The sequence below is a fragment of the Mustela nivalis genome, assembly GCF_964662115.1.
Source record: "Mustela nivalis genome assembly, chromosome: 19".
In the NCBI taxonomy this organism is placed as follows: Eukaryota; Metazoa; Chordata; class Mammalia; order Carnivora; family Mustelidae; genus Mustela; species Mustela nivalis.
In genome coordinates, this window is record NC_139038.1 from 35,688,076 (window position 1) to 35,703,090 (window position 15,015).

Sequence of the window (15,015 nt, forward strand, 5' to 3'; positions counted from 1 at the left end):
AAGGAGGATAACTTCTTGCGGGGGGCTGGAGAGCCGAGGCCGACCTGAGCAAACTGGACAGGTCACACCACCACCCCTGCCCTCAGACCCCCTATCTTCCCAGAACACAGGGCTAAGTCACCTCGGCACACTTTGCCATCATGGAAAATGTAGCGGAGGCAAGAAGGTTTGCTGTTGATTCTCTCCTGGGACTCCTGGGAACTCACAGTGGTTCTGGCTGGTGGCTGGTGGCTCTGGGAGGCTGACCCTGGGGTGGGGGCCTGAGTAGGGACCAGCAGGTCCACGCACCCATGTGGGCAGACAAGGCCACCCTCTAAAGAGAGTGCCAGGCCAGTCACCCTCATCCACAGTGAAAAAAGTGAAAGATTTTATTCTGGGAGAAGTTGCCAAAAATACTCATCTGTGATATGGGGGTGGGTCGGGGGTCCAGAGCAGCACCAGCCAGTGCCTGCTAAGGCATCTTGAACTGGTAAGTCGCCTGGGTCAGGAAAAGCTTGGCCTCATTTAGACACAGTCCTTGGAGAAAGAAAAGAGAAGTCAGGATCTGGGAGTGGTCACAGATGAGGAGCTGGGGAAAGGGCCAGGAGACCATTAGGAAGGGGGTAGACATGCCGTGTTCCCAGACTCTGATGGCCGCCAGGCCAGGGGATCCTCCCCCATGCCAGCCCCCAACTTCCTTACCCATCTGGCGGTCCCAGGGGCCTCTAGTGGATGTTGGGGCTGGGGGAGCCATGTCCCAAAACCATGCAGAGCAAAATTTTTTAGACTATGTGTAATGTGGTAGACATGTCAGAAGTACAAGAAGCACAGAGGACACAACTAGACAGAGCCAGGAATGGAAAGGAAGAGGGAGAAGAGGGAACCTTCTCCTTGACAGGGAGAAGAAGGGAGGAACCAGCTGCCTAAGGGGAAGCAATCAAGGCAGGCGTGCACGGTGGCAGCTGCCCGCTAAATGTCCAGATCAGGACATTACGACCTCCTGGTCTGCTCTTTGTTCTACCAGGTGCACGGGCAGTTAGCACAGGAACCAGGAGGACATCAAATAGGGGTGCAGGGGGGCGCCTGGGTGGCTCAGTGGGTTAAGCCGCTGCCGGCTCAGGTCATGATCTCAGGGTCCTGGGATCGAGTCCCGCATCGGGCTCTCTGATCAGAAGTGAGCCTGCTTCCTCCTCTCTCTCTCTGCCTGCCTCTCTGCCTACTTGTGATCTCTCTCTGTCAAATAAATAAATAAAGTCTTTAAAAAAAAAAAAAAATAGGGGTGCAGGATTCCAGCCCTCGGTGGGAGAGAGCAGTCCCAGAATGTTCCAGGGCCGTTGCTCATGGGTTGGCCAAAGAAGTAAACATAAACAACCAGGTTTTAAAAATATCCAGTTCATAACCATAATTACTGGTGGGAATAATCAACATGAAGTAAAAAAAAAAACAAAAACGGATGCACACAGTAAAATTTGTTTCCCGTGAGAAAATTGGTCTTGTTAGAAATAACGGCCCCCAAAGAAAATGTCCGTGGGGAATGTCTGGGTGGCCCCTGGGTGGCTCAGCGGGTTAAGCCTCTGCCTTCCGCTCAGGTCATGATCTCAGGGTCCTGGGATTGAGACCTGCATCGGGCTCTCTGCTCAGCAGGGAGCCTGCTTCCCCCTCTCATGCTGCCTCTCTGCCTACTTGTGATCTCTCTCTGTCAAATAAATAAAATCTTTTTAAAAAGATAGACAGAAAGAGAAAAAAGAAAGAAAGAAAGAAAATCTTAAAAAAAGAAAAAAGTTGTAAAGAAAGAAAACGCCCGTGGGCAGTAGTAATTGGAACTGATTATGATAGAGTCATTTCAGCAAAATAAAAAGGACAGTGTTTTTAAAAACCAGTTAGCTGTTGTATTGAAATGTGGTCAAGGAATTATATTGGCTGAGTGGAAAATTCAATCTAGAAAGCTATGTACTCCGGAAGGGTAGGATAAGGGCCATGTATTTACATGCATAGAGTTAAAATAGCCACTGGGTCAAAATGAGTCCCTTATGGAGGCCCCTCCCCCAGGTGCAGGCATGGGCCTCCACCCCCCACCCCCCACCCCAGGCCAGACTCTCTGGGGGTAGGGGGAGAGGAGGGGAGGTAGGGGTATAGGACACCAAGCTCACGGATTGGTGGGCTCCTCGGAGGCCTGCACGCTGGCTCGGGACTCGAGACGCAGAGGTCTTGGGTGCCGGGTGGGCCCTGGGGCCTGCTGGGCATCCCTTGGGGGTGGCGTCAGTGGCGGGAGCAGTGGCAGGGGCGGCAGTGATGGAGGCCGAGCTGGCATCGCAGGGGAGGGTCTGGAGGCAGCCGAGCGCACCCTGGCGTGGGGTTGCTGGGCTGGGAGAGGCAGGAAAGTGGGTGATGTGTCCCAGGAACATGCTCCAGGAGGCTGGCCTGTGGGGTCCTACTTACTAAGGAGCTGAGAAGCTACCATACTAGAAGTGGTTTCCCACGGCTCACCCAGTCCCAGGCACCCTAAACTTCCCCCGGGGGTGACCCCAAATAAATGACGCCAGAAACGGACGCTGAACCGGACATGGATCTGGAGTCCAGGATTGGGGAAGGGGGTGCTGTGCCCCAACTCCACACCGTCCGCCCGCAGAGCGGGGCTGAGGATTGCAAGGGCTGACAAGGGAGAAATTGCTTGGGTGACCGCACCCGCCGCATGCACCTGGGATCTCCCTGGTGCATGGCGAGAGGAATCCAAGGGGTACCCCCAGCCTGGCTCATGGGGCCCCAGGCAGAAAGGCCCCGGAGAACGAATAGGCTCCCTATCCCACCCCTGCAGCTAGTTAGACACCTGTGGGCAGACCCTGGGCCTGGGCCTCTGGGATTGGCACCGGGGCCAGGAAACCCCGCTGAAGGGCAAACTAGGGACCCAGGATGGCTGGAGGCCATGGCCAGGAAGCCGGGTGCTGGGTGGGGGTCACTCAAGGGGCCTACTCAGGCCCTGACACAGAGCAGGGGAGAGACACATGCGATGGGGCAGCAGAGCCCCAGGCTGGGACTGGGGGGCACCGGAGACCTGCCACAACCCCAGCTGGGCCAGGGAGTTAGGAGGGCAGATACTCACGGGAGTAGATTGGACCATAAAAGGTACTCGGGCGTTCACGATCATACAGGTTGCGAGTTGGGGGGTGTGGAACCTTCACAGCTTCGTGGAAAAGAAAGAGGAAGAGACAGTGCGGTGAGGGCTCAGCTCTCGCAGAGTTCGGCCCCCCTCCCGGAGGCCCCGCCCCTCCTGCAAAGGCCCTCCCACGGTTCCCCAGACCGGCCCCGCCTCCTCCAAACACGCACCTGCCGCTCTGCCCCTGGGGAAGCCTCCCCCTCCCACCTTCCTGAGTCTAGAGTTTCTCAAGGCATAGATACTCCCGCTAGGGCCAGACCGCTACTCTGTCCCCGCCCCGACCTTCCTGTCCCTCATCGGGGGTGTATGAATTTTTTTCTTTGAAGTAAAATTCATATTCCATAAAATTAACCATTTATTTATTGATTTTTTAAAAGATTTTATTTATTTATTTGACAGATCACAAGTAGGCAGAGAGGCAGGCAGAGAGCGAGAGAGAGAAGGAAGCAGGCTCCCTGCTGAGCAGAGAGCCCAATTCGGGGCTTGATCCCAGGATCCAGAGATCGTGACCTGAGCTGAAGGCAGAGGCTTTAACCCACTGAGCCACCCAGGTGCCCCTATTTATTGATTTTTAAGATTTATTGATTTGACAGATGGAGAGAGCACGAGCAGGGCGAGCAGCAGAGGGAAAGGGAGAAGCAGGCTCTTATCTGAGCAAAGAGCCTGATGCAGGGCTCGATCCCAAAGCCCCAGGATTATGATCCCAGCTGAAGGCAGACTGAACCACCCAAGTGGCCCACCACTTATTAAAAAAAATTTTTTTTTTAGTAATCTCTATGCCCAACATGGAGTTCGAACTCACAACCCCGGAGATCAAGTCACATGCTCCACCAACTGAACCAGTCAGGAACCCCACAAAATTCACCATTTAAAGCAAACAATTCAGTGATATTAATTTCATTCACAGTGGTGGGCACACACCACCTCTACCTAATTCCAGAACATTTCGTGCCCCCCAAGAAAAACCCTGTGCCCAAGAAGCACTCCTTCCCTGTCTCCCCCTGCCCCTAGCCCCTAGTGGTGAGGAACATGCTCTTTGTCTCTGTAAATCAGGCTTGTTCTGGACCCTTCACAGACCCGGGGCCGTACAACATCTGGCCTCTTGGGTCTGGCTCCGAACTTCATGCTTGAACCCAAGGCATCACCTTTCTCCGTGTCCAGCCAAGAATCCACAACTGGTCTCCCAGACCAACGTGTGCACAAGAAGAGGGGAGTCCACGGGGGCGGGGGGAGGCTGTAAGAGTGAAGACCCAGGGGAGGGCCCAGGCCTGGCCCCTCAGGACGAGTTACGGGGGCACCAAGCTCCTTCCAGTAAAGGACATGGGATGGTTCCTTCTGCCCAGAGACCATATCCTTCCCAGGGTGTCCTGACAATTCCCTCTTTGAATGTCCTTTCTTAAATAAATATTTATTTATATCTCATGGTCCCTCATGGAGTAAAAACCCTAAGGGGGCGGCAACTTCATTTTGTCCATGTCGGGTGTCCCCAGTGCTATCCACAGGACACGTAGCACCAGTAAGGGCTGTAAGGGAGTGACCAGCCGACAGACCAGGGCCCTGAGGCAGTGGGGCCAGCAATGTGAAGTCTCCCTTCTAAGGAAGAACTCACCATCAGCTGCATGAGCGAAGGTAGCCAGTAGCCTCCCTGTGCTGGTGCCTCAGGGCTGTTGGTGGCTCACAGCCTGGCCAGGGCTGGGGAGTGTTGGCTCAGAAGCCTCCTGACCAGGCTGGCCTGGACTGTACCAGGTCTGCTTACTGAGGGTCTCCGCTGGCTCCCCTCCAATTCTTCCCTGCTCTCTGTTACCCCCCGCCCACCTGCCAGCACAAACCTCTTGCATTCCTAACTCTGTCTCACCCGTTTCTTGAGGCTGAACGAAGATCTAGTTCCAGTGTACTTCATGGGTTCTGGGTAAGATCAAATGCCCAGTGGAGGGGTACCCCGAGGCCCTCACTCTGATCACCAGGTGGCACCTGGATCCCTCCACAGGTCTGAGAGTGTCTCACCGCTTCCCTGCCGGGGGAGGGATGTGGGCCCAGGGCAAAGGTTCAAAATCGAGACCCAGTGAGCCCTGGGAGCCTAGTTCTGACCCAACGCTCTCCCTGAGGTCCCACCGATGCCTTGGACTCTAAAGGTCAGAACCTGAACTCACCACCTGACCCTGACACCTGCTCCTCCCAAGCCCTCCTCTGCAGCTTCCCCACCTCTGCAGAAGCCAGAAGCCAAGGAGCTGGGAGCCTCTCAACGGAAGGGGACCCTAAGCTCTGGCAGATGAGAATGGTTCCCCCAGGGCTTCAAGGCAGGCACAAAGCACGGAGAGAGCCCCAGGGGCGGGAGACAGCCAGGCTCACTGACAGACGGACAAACAGGTCTGAGAGGCTGGGGACAGGGGCAGACAGGAGACAAGTCATCCGCTGCCCCCGCCCCTGCCACACACACACACCAGATTGGCCAAGGAGCCCGGACTCGGAGCACAATGCCCCTGAGATGCCCCAGTCCTAACCCTTAGAACCTAGGATCCTGAATCATCCAGATGGCCCGTTGTAATCGCAAGGCTCTTAAGAGGGAGGCCGGAGAGTCAGAGTCAGAGAAGGGGAGGTGAGGACAGAAGTGAGGTCCGAGCGAGGCATCTTGAGCTGGAGGAAGAGGCAAGGAATGCAGGAGGCTACTGGCAGGTGGAAAGGGGGAGGAAACAGAGCCAGCCCACTGCTGGAGCCGACGATTGGGGTTCCCCATAGGAACCAGCTGGAATGAAGGTCTTGATGCTGCAGCAAGCAGAATGACTGATTCCAGATGTCCCCCACTAACCCAACCATCACCTACCTGGGCCAGTAAGACAGTAAGGCCTCCAGGGTCTGTCCACATCTCTTCATCATTCCCAACACCTTCCCAAGCTTCAGCAAAGGCAGACTCACCTTTCTGAGTTCCAACTGTGCCTGGCTTCCAGCCACGACAGGATCTTTGCACCTGCTCTCTTTCCAACTGTCCCCTTGATCCAACTGTCCCCTATTCCATCATCAGAGGCCTCTCCTTGGACTGATGTCCTTCTCACAACTCTCCCATCCCCAGGTCAGCATCCCTCCTTCGTGAGGCCATCTGGCACCCCTGCCTAGGCCAGCATCCTTTGTCTCCAGGGTCCTCCCCTCAGGTCAGCTATTCACTGGTGTTCCAAACAACAGGTCCTCACCTTCAGGTTATTTGCGTGCAGTCTGCTTCTCCCACTTGTGTGGAAACCCTGGGGTGACAGACCATCTTTCTTTGCTCTATCTTTGCCACCTGACTGGTACAGTGCCTGGCATACAGGAGAACCCCATTTCTGCAACTGGCTGTGTAAGAATGTCCTAGTCTGGGATGTGAGGGCGATCTGGCTGCGACATCTGTCACCCCATTGATCGCCAGGGTTGATTCAGCTGATCTGGCTGGCTAGGCGGGTGTCCCCTTCCTCCCTCACTGCTCCATGTGCGTCCCTCCTGAAGCTGCACGCTCAGTCGAAGAGGACGACCTTCCCCGATAGAGGAGAGGACCGTTCTTGGGTCAAGGAGAGGACCGTTCTTCGGTCAAGGGTATACGAGTAGCTGCGCTCCCCTGCTAGAACCTCCAAACAAGCTCTCAAGGATGTCCCAGTCTGGGATGGGGCCAGCTCTGAGCCCTGCCTGCACCCCCCAGACTCCCCAGCAAAGCCAGGACATCTAGGACAGGGCCTCCCAGGAAGTCCTGACTCCTCTCACCTGCCAGCTCCTTCTCAACGCTGGTCAAAGGTCGTGCCCCATCCTGGCTGATCATTCGGCCCTTGTACAGGATGCCGTCCACTCCCAGAATGTCCACCTCGGCCTGTTAGATGGCCCAGACCCCAAGTCAGGGAGTGTCCTCCCCTGCCTCTCTAGTACATGCAGGGGCTCAGCAGACAGAGCACGGAGCCCCCACGGCTCGCCCACACCCAGGGTGTTTGCCATACTCACGGTGTCATAGTCCAACACTTCAGGGTCCCCGTAGGGGTAGAGTGTTGACAAGTCATAGGAGTTGAACTTGAGGCTGGCATTGCCAGGGCCATCTCCCCAGTCCTTTGGGGACCCCAGTGAATCCAGATTCCTGTCCTGGTCTCCAAGGTCCTGGAGCTGCTGTAGCCGCCAGTGTTCCCTGAGGTAAGCAGACAGGACAGCAGCCGCTGGGAGAACCCCCTGCCCCAGCAGCATCAGGATGGACCCAAGGGCCTGCCCAGTGGCAAGGTAAGACTGGCATTTCTTCTAGCTTGGGTTTGTGGGGGGCACTTTGGGCTGGCGGGTGGATACGGACAGGCGTAGTTGGGACAGAGGGGAAAAACCAAGGCTATGCTCCCCCGGATCCAGCCACCCCTGGGGACCCCGGTCTGGCCCAACTGAAGGCTTTTAACCTGTGATCTCAAGGAGGAGCCAGGCATAGGAAGGTGGGGGTGCAGTCCCAGGCCCCCATGGCTCTCCCCTTTATGTGGCTGCGATTGCTGGTCAGCCATCATGCCCTGACCTGGCCAGAAGGACCTCAGGCCAGGGTGCATGAGGCAGCCGCAGAGGTTGGATGTCAGGAGGTCGAGGGTGGGACCGGGACCCAGGGAGCCCCCCAGGTGCTCTGGGAAAATGCAGGTATGGACAACCAGCTCCACTTACTACTTGTGACCTTGGGCGGGGGGCTGAAGTTCTCTGAAACTTAGGTCCTTCAACTACAAAACCTGTCCATGACAGAATAAACCTCAGGGGGAAGGCTGAAGGATTCACCAAGGGTGGCTGGGGCAAAGTGCTCAGTGCAGTGAGGCTGGTGGGGTTCGGGGGAAGCCCTTGCTTACTTCCTCCTGCTGGAGGCTGGCACATCCAGCCTAGCTCACAGCAGTGGTGAGATTTCAATGAGAATCCTTCCCTCTCCCAGGCTACCTGCTGCTCCAGCCCCCTCCCCAAACGGCCCCCTTGCAGATGGCCGGCAATGCCCTGGGATCAGAGCTGGCCTCTCTGCAGGGCTGTGGCTCCTGCGGGTCCTGGGCTGGCCCCCAGCCCACTCACCTCATCTGCTGCTGCTGCAGGTACTCATAGGTATTGGCGCTGGCTGGCCGCAGCCTTGAAAGCAGGTGGGCTTTACGGATGGTGATGAGCTGCCTGTTGGAGGACAAGAGTTCTGTGGGAGGCGCAAGTGGCCAGCAGACAGCCCCAGGCTCCCTCCTCCTCCAGGAAGTCCACCATCCTTCACCCCATCCTTCTCTCTAGAGATGCCCACGTCCCCGCTGGGCTCAGGGCTCAGAAAAGTCCCAGTAATCTTCGACCATCATAAAGAACCACCTCATTCTGAGTATAAAACTAAAAGCCAGAGCAGACGAATCCTAAAAACAGAACGTGTGCAGACCTGAATTTGCCAGGGGCTGGGAGAGGGGCTGGGGAGTGGCCGCAGATGGGGCTGGGGTTTCCTTCTGGAAAGCTGGTGAAAACGCTCTGGCCCTAGAAGTGGGGCGGGGTGGGGGTGGGGGTTGCACAATATGGTCAATGTCCCTGGCCTGCCCACTTTAAAATGGTCGATTGTGTTCTGTGTATTTCACATCCACAAAAAAGAAAAAGGAGATATCCTCTCTGAGCAGTGGGAACTGCTGTACACATTGAGCTGAGAGGTGGTTATAAAGGTGTGCACCTGTTCTCAGCCACATTAGCCCTATGTGGTCGACGGCTGCTGTGTTGGACAGTATAGCTGTAACCATTTCCAGATAAGAAGGTTCCGTTATACCTCCTTTTACAACATGACTTACATCAGCTGATGTGAATGTACGTAACTCATTCACCGCTTCACATTGTTTCCTTTTCTTCTTTTAAAAATATTATAAATAGGGGCTCCTGGGTGGCTAAGTCGTTAAGCTTCTGCCTTTGTCTCTGGTCATGATCCCAGGGTCCTGGGATGGAGCCCTGCAAGGTCCTGGATCAAGCCCTGCATGGGGCTCCCTGCTCAGCAGGGAGGCTGCTTCCCCCCACCCCCGCCTGCCTCTCTGCCTACTTGTGATTTCTCTCTGTCAAATAAATAAAATCTTTTTTTTCCCAAAGATTTAACTTATTTATTTGACAGAGATCACAAGTAGGTAGAGAGGCAGGCAGAGAGAGAGGGGGGGAAGCAGGCTCCCTGCCGAGCAGAGAACCGATGAGGGGCTCCCTCCCAGGACCTTGAGATCATGACCTGCGCTGAAGATAGAGGCTTTAACCCACTGAGCCACGCAGGCACCCCTAAATAAATAAAATCTGAAAAATAACAAAAACAAAAAACCCACAACAACCCTGTGGGAGTGTTGTTGGGTGGTTCTTTGAAGAGTTAACCGTTGAGGGACCCCATGAGCTTTTCCACCACCTCCAGGTTTATACCCAAAATACCTGGAAGCAGGTGTTTGAGCCACTCTACGTACACGCACGTTCACAGCAGCACTGATCACAACAGCCAAAAGATGAATCAACCCAAACGTCCATCAGCGCGTAAGCGGGTAAACAAAATGTGAGCGGCTCCCACAACGTGGTATGACACCTGCCGCAATGTGGATGAAACTTGAGAACACGATGCTCAGAGAGGCCAGAACCGGCTCATAGGCGGGATGACTTATTGCGTGTGGAGTGTCCAGAACAGGCAAATCCACAGGAACAGAAAGTCAGTGGTTGTAAGGGGCCGAGGGGAGGAGGCAATGGCGATGGACCTGCTAATGAGTCTGGGGTTTCCTTGCAGGGAGATGAAAATGCTTTGGAATTAGAAGTGATTGCTGCAGATCATCGTGAATGTGTACCAAACGACACTGAAACGCTCCCTTTAAGATGGTGTGTGCACGTGAATTTCACCTAAGTAAAAAGTATTAAGCTCAGGGGCGCCTGGGTGGCTCAATGGGTTAAAGCCTCTGCCTTCGGCTCAGGTCATGATCCCAGGGTCCAGGGATAGAGCCCCTCATCGGGCTCTCTGCTGGGCAGGGAGCCTACTTCCTCCTCTCTCTCTCTCTCTCTGCCTGCCTCTCTGCCTACTTGTAATCTCTGCCTGTCAAATAAATAAATAAATAAATAATCTTTAAAAAAAAAAGTATTAAGCTCAAAATACACCCTTCAAGGAAGTCCCACAAAGTTCATCTTTCCCCTGGTTTCCTACTATCCTTTTGCTCTTGGAGTCGACCTTGACCCTGGGACACAGCGGGTGCCAGGCAGGGCTGGCGAAGGAGGGGATGCCCGTGCCCCTGCTCGGGACGGGGAGCAAATGAAATGAAGGGTACGGAATGATGTACACCGGCGGACGAACAGGTAAGTGACGGACCTAGAACCTCCGCTGGAGCGTAGGTGAGGAACCCAGAGAAGGTGGGCGTGGGCGCCCCCTGGCGGCGGTACTCACGGGCCCGTCATCAGCTCCACCGGCCGGTCGCAGGAGATGCATTTCACCCGCTCAAACAGTTTCCTGCAAGACAGCCAGCCATCAGCTGCTTGCATGCTGGAGGCAGGTCTGTCTGTGCCTCAGGGTCAGGACTTCCCTCCACACCCTACTCCCCCTCTGATCTGGCTCTGTTCAGCCCAAGTTCACTCCGCTGCCCACTGCTATCCTGTGGCTGCCACGGACACAGGTGGGGGCACAAGGTGTACAGTTTAGCTTCCTGCTGCAAACACAATGGAGGTCTTTAAAACGAGGGGCCTTCTGGAAGGTTACCCTTCACAAGGGATACTGGGAGAGACGGGGGGTCATCTGAGGACAGGAAACCCTTCCCTCCTCAACACTGAGTCCCCCTCTGCCTGGGACTCTTATCTGGAGGTAGGGGACATGGCAACAGGGCTCTAGACCCTGATCCCCAGGCTCCCTGTGAGGCCTTGCACGGCCCCTACCCTCCATGAACCTTGTTTTCATTCGTAGCAAGAGGGCTTTGGAGCAGATATGTCCCTGCAGCCCCTGGACAGCCAAGGCCAGAGCCCCTGGTGACCCTCAGTCCCATCCCCCCCTCCCCCAAGCTGGGAAGCCCCACACCTTCTCCCTGGGTCCACACACGTCTGGAATCCTCCCTCCCAGAATCTGTTGGGATGCCCCTCTGGTTTCCTCTCTGGAGAGAGGGTCTCTCCCACCCCTGGGAGCTGCACCCCTACCCAGGAGGGGCTCACTTTCTAAAACCAGCAGCACTATCAGGGTCAAATCGGAGGCCTTCAATCAGGAGCTTCCTGAGTACTTTCCAGATCTCATCCATGTCTTTCTTCAGACCATTCAAATCACTGTGGACCAGCTGCAAATAGCCAAAAGGAAGAGAAGAGCAGTTAGTCAACTAATTCACACCCCACTTCACTCCAGAAAATGACCTGCTGCAAAGTTACAGAGAGTGTAACAACATCAAGCTGAAACAGTGAGGGGGTCAACGAAAGGGAAAATGACAAAGCTTAGGAGAAGGTTCATCCACCTAATGCATGCTGTTAAGAGTTGCAAAGTGAGCTCCAAACCCCCAGGGTAGGCACCCACTAATCCAATTCTTGTCTTGGATTTGCCTGTTCCGGACATTTCGTACAAATGGAATCGCACCATCTATGGCCTTCAGTGTCTGGCTTCTGTCACTCAGCAACACGTCTGCAAGGGTCATACCCAAGTGGCAGCATGAATCGGAGTTTCATTTCTTCTTACGGTTGAATGACATTCCATTGGATGGATAGACCACAATTTACTTATCCATCGATCTGTTGATGGACTTTGGGACTGCTTCCATTTTTTGGCTGTTATGAGTAATGCTGCCACGAACATTCGCTCTCACATGGAGTAGGGCTGGCCTGTGGAACCATAGGACGCTATGGAAATGATGTGGTGTGGCTAAGTCATGGAAGACAGTGCAGCTTCTGTTGGGCTCTCCTGGGTCACTCGCTCTGGGGAAGTCGGCTGCCATGTTGCGATGGTGCTCAAACAGACTTGAGAAGTTTGAGTGGCAACGAAGTGAGGCATCTTGCTGACGGCCACAGGAGGCTGCCATCTTGGAAATGGCTCTTCAGAGGACTGGAGTCCCAGATATCATCTTGACCGCAGCCATATGGGAAATCTGAGTCCCTCAGCTAAGCTGCTCCCCAATTCCTGACCCTCAGCAACTATGAGGACTTGTCATTTCAAGGTGTCACATTTCAGGGCTGTTACACAGCAGATGATGGCTGCTACGGGGTACTCACCTTGGTGCTCAGGTCCTTGGTCAGCTTCTCCACATCTTTCTTCCAGTCATCCTCGTGGGTCACAACCCTGAAGAGCATCCCCTGAATCATCTCATTCAGCTCTGTCGCCACTGTCTCCAGGTCGGCTCGGCTTGCCTTGCCGGCCAGGGTGCTCCTGTCGGCTTTCTAGAGACACAGGGAACTCAGGGAGCCAGGGATGCTGTGGCAGGAGCAGGAGGAAGCTGGGGGATCAGACTGCACTGGTCTGTGCTTTTTAGTCTAGGACCCTGAATGCCCGGCCTTGGCTTAAATTCAAACTTGGGGTCTAATTGGCTCAAACGTGACTGTCAGGTCTAAGCCAAGGTCTTCCTGTGTATGGAGAAGCTGATGCATGATTTTTAAGTTCACATAATAAATTGTCATTAATCCTGAGTCACTGAAAATAGGAGTTGATAGGACAACTTTGGAGGAGCTTCCCTAGCCCTTCTAAATGAGAAAGATGAAAGGAAACTGTGGGAGGTTCTCTGCCAGGTTTTGTATTGACTCCATTCCCCTGGGTGGGAGACCTGGGCTCAGGATGGACAGGCAGAAGGAGAGAGGAAACTCTGCTCCCTCATCTCTTTCTTTCTTTCTTAAATATTTTATTTCTTTCAGAGAGAGAGAGAGAGCATGCATGAACTCAAGCATGACGGGGTGGGGAGCAGAGAGAGAAGCAGACTCCCCAGTGAGAGAGCGGAGCCTGATGCGGGGCTCGATCCCAGGGCCCTAGGATCATGACCAGAGCCAAAGGCAGATGCTTGACTGACTGAGGCACCCAGGCGCCCCCACTCACCTCTTTCAACTCCTGCTCCATCGCACTTTTGTCCACCTTATGCATTTCGAGGTTTTTAATTTGAGCATGGACAATCTAAGAACAGAAGCAAAGGGCATGTTTGCCATCCCTGGAGGCCTTTGGATAACATCTTCCTCCCATGGCTGCCCTTACCATGTGCTAGGAAGGGACAGTAGGGCCAGGTGGCTAGCAGGTAGGGTGGGCACACCAGGTATGGACTCCAGGTGCCCAGATCAGAAGGGAAGGAACATGAGCCTTGGGACCAGGTGTCCCCTTGGAGGTGGCATCATAGGAACTTGGCTGTACATGGAGGCAGACTTGAGGAAGGAGAATGTAAACCAGTGCTAACACTTTGGTTCCCTGGAAGTCTAAGGCAAGTTCAGCTTGTATCTGTAATGGGGTCCAGTGAGACCTGAGTCTATTTATCAACCAAACACTTATATGCCACACAGGCTGTGCCCCAGTGTCAGAGGAAAACTCTTATATCCCATCCCCCACTCCATGAGGAACCAGCTCTGTCCATTAACTCTGCCCACTCTCTACATACTGCACCCTCCCTGTGACAGTAGCAGCAGCTAACCTGCTTGGGAAGAGTCTCAGAGCCTCACACCTCCTGAGCCATGTCCGCAGAAGGTGAGGTCATGTTTCCTCCAAAGCTAGAAATAGGTTTCTGCTTCTCGCTTTGTATCTGGTTTCCCTCTCACCCTCAGGAACAGAGTCCCCAAACTTTCAGCTGGTACCTGGCAGCCCAGAATCAAGAATTCATTTCACACCCCCCTTTATAGCTCAGTATGACCCGCTGGGGTGTAAATCAAAGTGGGTAGGAAGTAGGTAGGAAAAATAACTTTAATGAAGTATGTCCTCTTTGCTGCTGGCTTGAATGTAGAGATGATGACTGGAGCGCCAGCAGCCATCTTGCACCTTCAGGTGGGCTTAGGAATGGGAGTCATGCACCGTGGAGTTCTAACCACCTCTGGACCAAGTTTCTTGAATGTGAATGGGAAATAAACTTACACCTGGTTTAAGTCAGTTATTTTGGGGGGAGGTTATGTTATCTGAAGTTGAACCTAAGTCTAATAAATGCCAAGTTCCATCACATGCAGAAGATGGGTCCCAAGGTCTAGTATGGGAAGTGGAGGTATGAAAAGAAGGCCCTGTTTTGGCCTCAAGTCAGGTTGCTTCCTCCAACCCCACAACAGCGGGGAGCCCTGACCTTTTGGAATCATCAGGCCCAACATTAATATTTACATCTCCACTTGGCTCTTTCAAGTTAATACCTAAAAACAGGGGCACCTGGGTGGCTCAGTGGTTTAAAGCCTCTGCCTTCGGCCCAGGTCATTTTCTCAGGATTCGGGGATTGAGCCCCACATCGGGCTCTCTGCTCAGCAGGAAGCCTGCTTTTCCCTCTCTCTCTGCCTACTTGTGATCTCTGTCAAATAAATAAATAAAATCTTTAAAAAAAAAATACCTAACAAAGAGGAGTAATTAGCTGGGATCTTCTAACTTCTACTGCTGGGGTTACCTGTATACTGGGTTGATTAATGTCTTCCCCAAAATTCACACCTGCCCAGAACCTGTGAACGTGGCCTTATTTAGAAATAGGGTCTTTGCAGATGTACTAGTTAAGATGAGGTCATACTGGGTCAGGGCAGGCCCTAAATCCATTGACTGGTGTCCTTAAAAGGAGGCGATGTGAAGACAGACAGCAGAGGGAAGAGGGAAGCAGAGACTGGAGGGGGGTGGCCACAAGCCAGGGAATGCCTGGAGCCACCAGAAGCTGGAAGAGACAAGACTCCTCCCCTGGAGTCTTTGGTCAAGCAAGGCCCTGCCAACACTTTGATTTTGGGCTTTTAGCCTCTAGAACTGTGATGGACCGGGTCCCTCGTGTTTTAAGGAATGCAGTTTATGATCATTTCTTATGGGAGCC

General features: G+C 53.9%; 1 protein-coding gene across 2 annotated transcripts in view; it reads right to left on the bottom strand.

Moving 5' to 3' along the window:
• Nucleotides 1-345: 345 nt before the first annotated feature.
• Nucleotides 346-15,015, bottom strand: part of LOC309854273 (uncharacterized protein C16orf96) — a 33,370-nt gene continuing 18,700 nt past the window's right edge. For both annotated transcript variants that reach the window (XM_082713081.1, XM_082713080.1), the window contains 10 exons: nt 13,089-13,163; nt 12,278-12,442; nt 11,240-11,358; nt 10,488-10,550; nt 8,159-8,251; nt 7,091-7,268; nt 6,860-6,962; nt 3,080-3,160; nt 2,130-2,343; nt 346-516 (listed from right to left, as the gene is read on the bottom strand). In XM_082713081.1, coding sequence (XP_082569207.1) covers nt 501-516; nt 2,130-2,343; nt 3,080-3,160; nt 6,860-6,962; nt 7,091-7,268; nt 8,159-8,251; nt 10,488-10,550; nt 11,240-11,358; nt 12,278-12,442; nt 13,089-13,163 — 1,107 coding nt within the window. In that variant the 3' untranslated portion in view covers nt 346-500. The remainder of the gene's footprint in view (nt 517-2,129; nt 2,344-3,079; nt 3,161-6,859; nt 6,963-7,090; nt 7,269-8,158; nt 8,252-10,487; nt 10,551-11,239; nt 11,359-12,277; nt 12,443-13,088; nt 13,164-15,015) is intronic.